The sequence below is a fragment of the Octodon degus genome, unplaced genomic scaffold (genome assembly GCF_000260255.1).
Source record: "Octodon degus isolate 3935 unplaced genomic scaffold, OctDeg1.0 scaffold00082, whole genome shotgun sequence".
Lineage (NCBI taxonomy): Eukaryota > Metazoa > Chordata > Mammalia > Rodentia > Octodontidae > Octodon > Octodon degus.
Window position 1 is genome coordinate 10,791,968 of NW_004524658.1, and position 12,017 is coordinate 10,803,984.

Below are 12,017 nucleotides of genomic sequence, written 5' to 3' on the forward strand. Positions count from 1 at the left end.
GCTCCGCCCCCTGGTGGGCTGAGCTGGCCACACACACACACACACACACACACACACAAAAATAAATAAATAAAATTTTAGAAAAAAAAAAAAAATAAGAATCAAAATAGATAATATGGACAGGCACCTACCGCCGTGGCCACACATGATCTCAGGCACTAAGATTCAAGTAGTGGTTACTGTAATAATATTAACATTGTAACTAGCACTTGAGGAAATTATTTCCTGAATTCTATCCTTTTATAAGTTGAAGAAAAATCTCTATGATGCTAACAAATTTCAAATGAAAGTAGAATAGAAATACTTGCAGAAATGGCAGGACATAGTTGTGACAGTCAAGAATTTGTTAACTTTTGAATGAGTACCTCCAGGCTCCACAAAGGTGACCACAGCTCTTCGGGACTGTTTGTCGTAGTCCACGCTCTCCACCTCGCCACCTCCATTGCGGGACTTGCTAAAACTCAGTTCTAGCTTGTCTCGCATCTGATCTTCGGGCAGACCGTCAGGAATTTCCGTAACAATTATCTTCACTTTGGAAACTTCTACATGAACCTAGGAAATCGTCTCATATTTAGAAATATGGATCAGGACTGTGTCCATGCTCAGCAAAATTCCCCAAAGCTTTCTAATGACCCTGTTACCTGGAATCTGACTTTGGTGTTGAGTGGAACTGGCCAGGCTATCAGCTCCACACTCTCGCCCTCTATCTGCACTTGATGCTTTCCCATTGATATCACATTTTGTGCAACTGAAAAATAATTTGGGAAGTATTAGTTTCCAGCATTTTGAGTGATGTGCATGCTTGGAAGGAAAAAATTACCTTGAGTGACCAGAATTTTGTTTAATTTTAAAGGACCTAATTTTAACATTTTCCCTTGGGATTCCCAGATACTAATGGTCCTACCAGCCAAGAAGGATTTACTAATGTTATGATACATCAGGAAAAAAGACTCTGCAGAAATATTCATCAACTTCTAGGCTCATCTTAGGAAATGAGTCCCTCTTCTTATCTCTCCAGTGATAAGACGAATAATCCCTCAGAAATTCGTATGATACTCCAGTCCAACCACACATCCTTCCTTCCCACTGTTGATAGCATTACCAGAGAATTCCTAATGATTCAAGCTCAGCCAGAAGTTCTTCCATGATGAATAAGCTAGGAAACTTTGGTGGGCCAGTGTCATATTGACAATTATTTTTAATTTTATTTTATTTTTTATTTATTTATTTATTTTTTTATTTATTACATTTATTTATTGTGTGTGTGTGTGGCCAGCTCAGCCCACCAGGGGGCGGGGCTGGCTGGCATGTGGTGCTGGGGGATCGAACCGCGGTCCCTGTGCTTTGCCAAGCTTGTTTCAAGTAGGTGCTTTAGACCACTGAGCCATCTCTCCAGCCCATTTTTAATTTTATTTAATTTTGCCATTTGCTATGCATTCAGACATTACTAGCACTTTAAAAAATACATATTCATTTTCATCTTTGCCTTCCCAAAAATAACATTCTAAAGACCCTCCAGGCTTACATGCTAAAAAGGGAGGGATTTCTCGTTTTATTTGCCATACTTAATGAAGTATTCTAATTTCTGTAAAATGCTCTTTAGATGATTTAAAAAGTTGAGAGCTGGGCTATGCCACTAACAAAGCTGTCAAATATAAACTGTCCACACAAATAAGAGATGCTCAGTAACATAATTATGCCAAAAGGCACTAAAAATTCAGAGAGCAAATATATGTCAATTTTAAATACATATGGCTGTTTCTTTTGAATTGTGTACATTGTGGTTTTAGAAGTGTTTAGTTGTTGCTACTTGGAGCTGCTGTTTACTCTCTGTTTTGTAAACCTCACATGTGTTTATGACACCCAGGTGGAGCACCCCAGCTAGAGGACAAGAGAAACAGCTAGAAGGCAGGGCGTGGCCCTGTGAGTTCAGACTCACTGTACCACAATATGACTCTACAACTTGGATTCTTTTTTTCTTTTCACTAATAGCAACAGACAGACATCAGTGAAGTAATGCTGAGACAGTCCTCCTTCCTGCTCGCTCTTCCCAAGCCCCCAACATCTGAGATCCAACGCAGTAGAGAGGGGCCACTTGCATCTCAACCTCTATGATTCCGACAGTCAAACACCAACTCCCACTTAACTGTGATTAGATGTAAAACTGTCCTCCGAGATCAGGGTCTCAGAGCCATGCCAAGGACAGAAGCAGAGCTGTAGCTGTCTCAGAGGACAATTCTAATGCCAGGTTTTGCAGGCCACGCTGTGTGAAGACCTGGCTCCTGAGTCCTCCTTTACATCTGCCAGCTACAGGGTGATGACCCTCACTGCCAGTGTGGCTCCAAACCTCCTTCTCCCTTTCAACGAGTAGTGGTGGCCCCAGGGTAAATGAAGGTACACTGGGGACAAATGCCTCATCTTCACATGCTGACTTTCTGAAATGTCTTTCTTTTTAACAGTTATTTTCAATCTACCAGGATGCATCAGGTTTCAGGAGACTGGATTCTCAGATTCTTAGCCCTGGAATGGGTCTGCAGACCACCGGTCCTACCCTAAGACTCCTTCAATACTGGAATGAAGGCTGGGCTGGTCCCTACTCAGAGGCATGTTGGTCCAGACCAAAGTACAGGCACTCAGGGCTCACTCTCAGCTCTGTGATTTCATAACTGTTGGGACCTTGAGCAAGTTACTGCTTTCTCACCCTTCTAGGTCCTTCCCTGGAGCATTTCGAACATGTCGTGGCAACAGCAGCTAACATTTGTAAAGTGTCTGCTACGTGCCAGACACTGTGCTAAGGGTTCTATTAGCATTTCTCATGTAATGCTCAAAGTACAGCATGAAGTAAGGACTACCCACAGAGCCTGTTGAGAAGCTGAGGCACATGAAGAACTCACACCAAATCAGGCCTCAAAGAAGAGAAAAAGCTGGCACTCAAAGCCAGATCATCCTCTTGAAAGCACCCCAACCCCAAACAGGGGTTCACACCACGGCAGACTTTGTGAACAATGGAACCCAGCCCAAATCTCTGCACCCACGCTCTGCCCACTCTCTCATTACCTAAGTGTCCTTACGTCAATCACTTCCACGACCACAGAATCCATTTTTGTAGCTATAAAATACAAGTAACATCTATCCTATCCTATCCTATCCTATCCTATCCTATCCTATCCTATCTTATCCTATCCTAACCTATCCTACTGTGTTTATAAAGTTAAGTGATGGGGCTGGCGAGATGGCTCAGTGGTCTAAAGCACCTTAGAACAAGCTTAGCAAAGCACAGGGAATGTGGTTCAATCCCCCAGCACCACATGCCAGCCAGCCCCCCCCCTGGTGGGCTGAGCTGGCCACACACACACACACACACACACAAATAAAAAATAAATAAATTTAAAAAAAATAAAAATAAAAATAAATAAAGTTAAGTGAGTATAAAATCAGACAGTAACTGTGAGAACACTTAGAGAATTATAGAGGTCTACTACTTTACAACATTACCGCGATTCTCATCATTTGGAGGCAGACTGGGGCGTCCAAAGGGGTTGGCTAGACACCATGACAATTATATTTATCTCAGAATCATCACTTGCTGAATGAATGGTAAGCATTACATACTTAACATCTTAAGAGTTCATGTTCTCAGGCCGGGGATATAGTTCAAGGGTGAGAACCTGCCTAGCAAACACGAAGTCGTGAGTTTGATTCCCAGTACCAAAAGAAAGAAAAAAGCAAAGAGTTCATTTTCTTGTGTTGAAAACAGAACTATCAAATCTGCCTCATAGTATCACTATGAGGATGAGAAAAAATAATAGATGTTAAAACCATAAAGCAATAGCCAAATATCTCTAAAAGATCATGGAAAGTTCAACTGGTTTCCAAAAATGCACAGTCATATTTTTAAGAGCAGTCATACCTTCTTCTTTTTCAAAGGTGATAAGTGCTTGTCCTTTCTGTAGCTCATAAAATACGCGTGAGCTCACTTGAAATGAGCAGGAGACATTCAAGAATCGGCTGGCATCGTCAGGAGTCTCTAGTGATGCAAACTGCAGCTGGGTCTCAGGAATAGCCTCCTTAAACTAATTCCAAAAGAAATGTTGGGTTAAAACCAAGCGAAGAAATAACCTGAGTCTTTCCAGTGTCAATGTAATTGGGTCACCTGGTGACTCACTCCTCACTGATTTTTGAGAACCTCATAGAATTCTGACTCCACGTTGTCTCCTGTTCCATCTCTAGTAACTGCTTCTTCCCTGCAAATGCTCAGAAATGTAATCAAAGTGAATCCTTTACTATCATTTCTTGGATGAAATCGTAATCTACAATCCTCTCACTTTTTCTAATCAGGGTTTAAACAGGTCAGTATTGTACAGTGTTTGATTTTAAAGCTTACATTACTCATGAAGCTAAGTAACAGTGCCATAATCTGTCTCATAAGAGAATAATCAGTATGTTTAATTTTCAGTACAATAATCTATGAAACATACACCAGATATATTATGGTTACTTTTGTGGAAGAACCCAGATAACTTCATCTGAAAAGAAAGACTCCTGAATTACAGATACAAGATTTATCAGGTTTAGATTGCACTTTCCACATTGTCTGCCCATCAATGCTTTAGCTACCTTTTTCCACAACCATTAGGTTAACCACTTAGGTTTGTTAAAAAGTAAAGAGATTTGGGGCTGGTGAGATGGCTCAGTGGTCTAAAGCACCTATTTAGAACAAGCTAAGCTAAGCAAAGCACAGGGACCGTGGTTCAATCCCCTAGCACCACATGCCAGCCAGCCCCACCCCCTTGTGGGCTGAGCTGGCCACACACACACACACACACACACACACACACACACAAATAAACAAACAAATAAATGTTTAAAAAAAAAAAGTAAAGAGATTTAACCAACAAGACCCATAACCTATAGGATAAAGTTACCTAGTTATACTTAACTGTTTAAAACCATTGAGATTTTCCTACCATGTTCAATGCCCTGAGTTTGATCACAAAAATAAAAAGAAATCATTGGAATTGACAGGCATAAATGACTACACATAAACATACAAATGAGTTCGTTGTTGACATTTCTTTGTCTCATGGCTTCTGATATCTCTATTTCTTAAGGTCATTTTACTTGCTGAAATAAAAGGTGTTATCACAAAAGGATTAGAAGCACTCACTAAACTGTTAAATCATCTAATCTATAAAATATCTACTTCACATGCAACTTCAGAAGATTTCTGATGGGGCAACCTAATGATGTCTCAAAATAAACACAGTTAAATAGGGCTGAGAAGCCAGGGAGATAGCTCGGTGTTCTGAGTGCCTGCCTGGCAAGTGCAAGGACCCAGGTTCAATTCCTGGTGCCACATGTTGTGCCAGCCCCACACCCTCCCCAGCCGCTGAAACCAAGCATGGTGCTGCACGCCTGTAATCCCAGTGCTGGGAAGGCTGAAACAGGAGGAGCATTATGAGTCCAAGCTTCATAACAAGACCCTGTACCAAATAAATAAATAAATCTTAAAAAAAACAAAAAAAGGACAGAGCTGGGAATGTAGCTCCTTGGGTTCAATCCCTAGCACTGTGGCAGGGGGTGAGCATGGAGATATTCTATAAGTAATTACTTTTAAGAAAAGTTACTGTGCATAAAAATGTGACATATAAAATTATTAGAGTACCTGGAAATTTTTGGCAGCCTCTTCTAACTCAGCTTCAAGCTTTTGGATCTCCTCCTGTAGCTGAATATTTTCCTTTCTAATTTCATCAAGTAGTCCCTAAAAAATATCAAATAGTACCCCAAGAAATTAAACAACCCATAAAGTCCACTTTCTAAATTAAGTTTCTCTGACCTTGAGCAAGGTGGGTTCAGAATAAGTATGCCCATGTTAATAATGTATGTATTGAATATTTTACACCATCATTTATCAATTTTCCTAACACTACAAAGTTTTTCAAGATCCATATATGAAGAAAACCACACTTCACACTGGACCAAAGTCACAGAAATTCTTATATTTAGGGCCAGAATTAAGATTCAGATCTATGTTAGGATTGCTGGCATACATCCATAATCCCAGCACTCAGGAAGCTGAGGCAGAAGGATTGCAAGTGTGAGACCAGCCTGGACTACATATGAGACCCTGTCTCAAAAACACAAAACAAGCAAATAAACAAAAGAGACTCAAATCTTCTAAATCTTACCCCAGTGTTCTATCAACTCGCTTCCCAGCTATTTATGATTATATTATTGCTTTTAAATTGCACTGGAATTATGGATACGTTATTCTGGGGCAGTATTTAAAAATTCACAGTAAGCCAGGCATTGTAGTGCACACCTGCAATCCCAGCACTCAGGATGCTGAGGCAGGAGGATCATTGTGAATTCAAGGCCAACCAGGGCTATAAAGTAAATGCAAGGCCAGCCTGAACTGCATAGTGAAACCCTGTCTCAAAAGAAAAAAAAAAAAAATTAGCAAAAATAACCATCATACTAATGGATATCAGTTAATTTTAATAATACCTAGTAATTTTCTTTTTTACCTCATTTTGTCCATTGTTCATAGATTCTTCATCCAGCTGTTGTTTGTTAAGTACGTCATTTCTGCTGTCCTTATCAGGCTCCATTATTCCCCAGTAATTGAAAAGAAACTTTTATAATAGTCTATGTATACAAATTCAAGAAGAAAAGAAAAAACATTTATTCTTCTATAGAAAAAACATTTCTTCTTTGCTAGCTTTTTTCTACCATCAAATCTTTATATTCACGTGGCTTATATCTAATCTGTATTTCAAATAATTTTCACACCTAAAGACATATAAAAAGTCCAAAAAAGCCTTTGCTTCTCAATTCAGTGGTGAAAAGAAAACAATAGACATTAATATTCCTTTGTAATTCACATCCCAATCCTATTATATTTTTCTTTCTTTTTCTTTTTGCAGAATCGGGGATTGAACTCAGGCCTTGGGCTTGCCAGGGAAGCACTTATTCTATTGAGCCATCTCCCCAGCCCCCCATTGTATTTTTCTTTTGGTACCAGGAATCAAACTCAGGACCTCATGCTTGCCAGGCAGGCACTTGTGCCACTGAGCTACATCCCCAGCCCCTATGCTTCATTTTTCAAAAAATTAATTTTATTGAGAAACAAACAGCAATAAGACAGCTTCAAAACCAATTAGTTACAGCTTCAATAATTAATATATTGCATATTGTTGTCTTCATAGTGGTTATTCATAGTACAAGATAGAGACATGATATCCTGTCCAAGCACTATTAGTATAAATCTTTCTTCTCATTGAATTAAGAGAAAATAACTGTATATCTATCTTAACTATTTTGTACATATAGATACAAAATGGTCCATCATTTGTATCCCTTTTTTTGTTTACTTTTGTCAGAGATGGGTATGCCGTTGACATTTAAATACTGTAGGTGCATGAATTCAGCAAAATAATCCAATATAGTCCAGTAGTCTATAACAGTAGTGGGTTATTGTAGGACTGGCAATGTCAGAAGTTGTTGACTTGAGCCTTTTAAAGCTCAGCATATTAATATGGCTTTACTTTTTATGCCTCGTTGTTATACTTTTCTGCTGGATGGTTAAGACCAAGATAAAGCAAGACTTATATAACAAGAAATGTAACTTTTATATCTGACAAGGTCAGTCAAATCCCCTCAGAATTTACTCAAATCCCCTCAGGATTTACCCTATGCTTCATTTTAAAGACAACTATTTTGATCTTTCAATCTTTACCTAAGGTTTTGGTTTAAAGATTTAATTCTCACTGTTGCACTTACCACGTGTAAATAAAGCCCGTAAGCCCCAAACATAGCCTTCCTCCACTTGGGATCTCACCTGAGTTTTCTTAAATAACTGGGTCACTAATTTGGATGGGGGTGGGGGAAGATTACATTATTTTTAATAACTTCTAACTGAAACTTAGATTATAACAGTAAGCAACTATGGTAGTATTCATAGCATCGGTGACAAAGTCACAAGTAGAAAGCACGGGTATTTTCACAAAAGTCTATAATTGTTGCACATATTTTAAAATCTGGGTTATTGGCCAGCCAGATAGCTCAGCAGACTAAAGCACCTGCTTAGGCAGATGCAGCAGCTGGGGTTCGATTCCTGGCATGCTGTGCTAGCCCTGCCCCCAGGGCGCTGAGACCTCGACTGAGATTGTGCGTGGTGGCGTGCCCATACTCCTAGAGTTTGGGAGACTGAAAACAGGAGGATCACTACTAGTCCAATCTGTATAATGAGACCCTGGAGAGCCTGTACTAAATACAGAAAGAAAGAAAGAAAGAAAGAAAGAAAGAAAGAAAGAAAGAAAAGAGAAGAGAAGAGAAGAGAAGAGAAGAAGAAGAAGAAGAAGAAGAAGAAGAAGAAGAAGAAGAAGAAGAAGAAGAAGAAGAAGAAGAAAAAGAAGAAGAAAAGGAAGGAAGGAAGGAAGGAAGGAAGGAAGGAAGGAAGGAAGGAAGGAAGGGAGAGAAGGAGAAAAATAAAATATGGTCTATTGAACCCAGCTTGCTGCAGCAGTTATTAAACTCACTGCCGGGTCTCATGATACATTGTAACCTACTAGTACATATTACTGCAGCAAAAATTTGCTTAAATACTTTGTTAACCACATTTCAACATAATTGGTTCCCTTGGTAAGTCTATGTATTTTATAATACACTTTTTAAAGTTTGTACTATTTGTTTGTTTTGAGAAGGGCCCATAAGCTTGATCAATGTGGCAAACAAGGAAAACAATGACACACACAAAAAATGAAGAAGTCCTGCCTGCACATTAATTTACTAAGATGGAAAATTCCCAGATCAAAACTGGGACAAGGGATAACATGACTTCAAGTTTTTCAATGTACATTAATAACCAGTTTGCAATATAATTTTCCAGGATTTTTGAGAGGTTAGATTCTCAGAATTCTTACATGAGAAACAGAGGACATCTATTTCTGATAAAAATAAATTAAAAGATTAGGAAGAAATTAGTCATGCCTTTGTTTAGTACATGTGAATTCAGGGTTGTCAGAAAAACAAGCGGTCATGTAACACCCAGATCTTGTTGTGTAATGTCCTTCAACAAAAGGAACCAAGTCCCCTTGGAGCAGTGGCTGATTCTAAGGCTGGGACAGGAAGTACACTGGACAAGCCTAGAATGTCTCTTGGTGCCACACAATTAAAAAGTGCTAGAAAAGAAACCAAAGCGCACCACAACTCTGATGGGAAGATGTAAAATGGACACAGTAACCAAATAAAAGGGCTCCCAGCAGCCAAACATACCCAGAGAACTGATCAGAGAAAGCAACTAGAAATACGGAAAAAAGGACAGCAAGAATAAATGCTGTGTGTTGGAATTGGATACATCAGTATAAATTTGATAGATAAAATAGCTGATAAAGTGAGATAGGTAGAAACATGTTGAAAAATGGGTACATGAATAGATGGGGAGAGAAATAGAAACATGGATATAACATGTATCCTAGGCCTGTCTGCTTGGAGAAGAGGGGTAGGCGAGCGGATACAACAGCAGCAAGCACACCAACCAGCGAGCTCCAGGTTTCCACTAACATTCCCCACTCGGAGGAACCAAGACTTTGGATAGAAGGCTGTTCCCAGGACTGGAACAGAAAACTATGCGCATGGTATACACTGTGAGGCCAAAAGGTAAGTAAATGCTTCAAACATGATGAGGACATGTTCAAAGGACACAGAACCCAGCTTTAGTTGGTTTTTATTCACCAAATCTGGAAATAAACTAATGCTTAAAATAAATACAATGCTTCACCCAACAGTGCTCTGCCCAACAACAGAATACTCACTCTTTTCAGCAGCACATGAAATTCTTTCCAAAACAGATCACAAACTAGCCAATAAAGCAAGCAGAGGTGAATATAAAAGAATTGAAATTATAACATGCATTGTATCAGATCTTATTGCCAATGAAAACTAGAAATCAATGACAAAAGAAAACGAATTATGCAAATTCATGAAAACCAAAGAAACATTCTTCTGTAACAATGGGTTACAGAAGAAATCAAGGAAGAAATGACACAGTTTGTAGAATAAAAAAATAATGCCCGATCCAGGCATGGTGGCACTCGCCTGTAATCCCAGCACTGGGGAGGCTGAAAATATGAGGATCACAATGAGTTCCAGCTATGTAGTGAGACCCTGCACAAAATGCAAACAAAAATAATAATAATATCAATAACAATAATGCCAGCACAACACACTAGAACTTATGCAACATAATGAAAGCAGCCTAAAGAGACAGTTTATTGAATGCATACAGCAGAAAAACAGAGCAAGCTCAAATACATAACCTAATAATGCTCCATAAGGTCCTATAAAAATACAGGGGCTGGGGAGATAGCTCAGGAGAATAAGCGCTTCCCTGGCAAGCTCAAGAGCCTGAGTTCAATCCCTGGTTCCGCAAAAAAATAAAACCAAATACAAAACAAAAGTTAATACAATGAAGGAAATTACAAAGATCAGGGGCAGAAATCAATGAAATTTAGACCAAAAAGAAAAAGAATTAATAAATCCAAGATTTGTTTTAGCCCTCCTCTTGCTGGGATGACAGGCATGCACCACCACACCCAGGTTATTTCCTTTTTACTAGTGAGATTGCCTAAGGGTTTATCTGGTTTATTCTACCAAAACTGAACCAAAAAGATTTAAAAACCCTGAATAGTCCAATAACAGGCACTGAAATTGAAACAGTAATTTTAAAAAACCTACTAACTAAGGAAACTCCCAGTCTAGATGGGTTTACTGCTGGATTCTACAAAAACTTTAGGGAAGTTCTAACATCAATACTCTTCAACCTTTGCTGTCTCATGAAACTGAAAAGGAAAGAGTACTCCCAGTCATTCCTAGCTACCATTGCCCTGATTCCAAAACCGGACAAGAATCCAATCAAATAGAACTACAGATCTCTCGATCTCGCTCTCACTCTCCCTGTTGCACTCTCCTTCTTGCACTCTCACTCTCTCTCCTCTCTCCTTCTCTCTCCTTCTCTTTCTGTTCTCTCCCTCTCTCCTGCCCCTCTCCCCCTCTCTCCCTCTCTCCCTGTCTCTCTTATGGAACTGCACTGAGGGCCTTGGGCTTGCCAAACAGGTACTGTCCCATTGACCTATATCCCCAGCCCAGATCAATCTCTTTTATGAACATAAATGCAAAAATCCTCAGTAAATCCTGGCAAATAAAACACAACAAATCAAAAAGATCACCATTTTTGTTCAACACAGTACATGACACATTAGTAAGTATAATTAGGCAAGAAAAGAGTTACATACAGAAAGGAAAAAGTCAAATTATCATTATTTGCAAATAACATGATTTTCTATATAGAAAATCCAAAAGACTTAGAATAAGCCCTTGCCTGGCAAGCACAGGGTGCTGAGTTCAATCCCTGATCCCACAAAAAAAAAAAAAAAAAGAATTAATAACCAAATTCAAGAATGTAGCAGGATACAAAATCAACACACAAAAATCAACACTGCTCCTGTTCACTAATAATGATCCCACTGAGAAAGAAATTAGGGAAAAAAATACAATTACAATAGCACCAAGAAAAATTACATACTTGGGAATTAACCTAGCTAGGGAAGTGAAAGAGCACTATAGTGAAACTTGCAGGACTTCAAGAAAAGAAACTGAAGAACACATCAGCAAATGGAAAGACGTCCCTGGTCCTGGGCAGACAGAACCAATAATCAAGGCGCCCCTACTTCCAAAATTGACACATGGATACGATATAATCCCAAACAAAATTCCAACAACGTTCTTCACAGAACTGGAGAAAACAATCCTAAAAGTCCCACAGAACCAGAAGAGACCCCAAATAGCAAAAGCGATCCCGGGAGGAAAGAGCAGGTAGGGGCATGGCAATCTCCACCTTAAGGTTGTATTACAAAGCTGTTGTGGGACCCAGTCCTAGCCCAGGTCCGGTGAGTGTGCGGAGAGTTTCCTGCTACCCTGCGCCGGCGGGACCAGTCCCAGCCCAGGCGCAGCGTGGG

General features: G+C 39.4%; 1 protein-coding gene across 2 annotated transcripts in view; it reads right to left on the reverse strand.

Moving 5' to 3' along the window:
• Positions 1 to 12,017, reverse strand: part of Nmi (N-myc and STAT interactor) — a 32,857-nt gene that overhangs the window by 9,318 nt on the left and 11,522 nt on the right. For both annotated transcript variants that reach the window (XM_023721326.1, XM_004636678.2), the window contains exons 2-6: positions 6,528 to 6,617; positions 5,666 to 5,761; positions 3,911 to 4,073; positions 642 to 748; positions 366 to 552 (exon numbers count right to left, since the gene is read on the reverse strand). In XM_023721326.1, coding sequence (XP_023577094.1) covers positions 366 to 552; positions 642 to 748; positions 3,911 to 4,073; positions 5,666 to 5,761; positions 6,528 to 6,611 — 637 coding nt within the window. In that variant the 5' untranslated portion in view covers positions 6,612 to 6,617. The remainder of the gene's footprint in view (positions 1 to 365; positions 553 to 641; positions 749 to 3,910; positions 4,074 to 5,665; positions 5,762 to 6,527; positions 6,618 to 12,017) is intronic.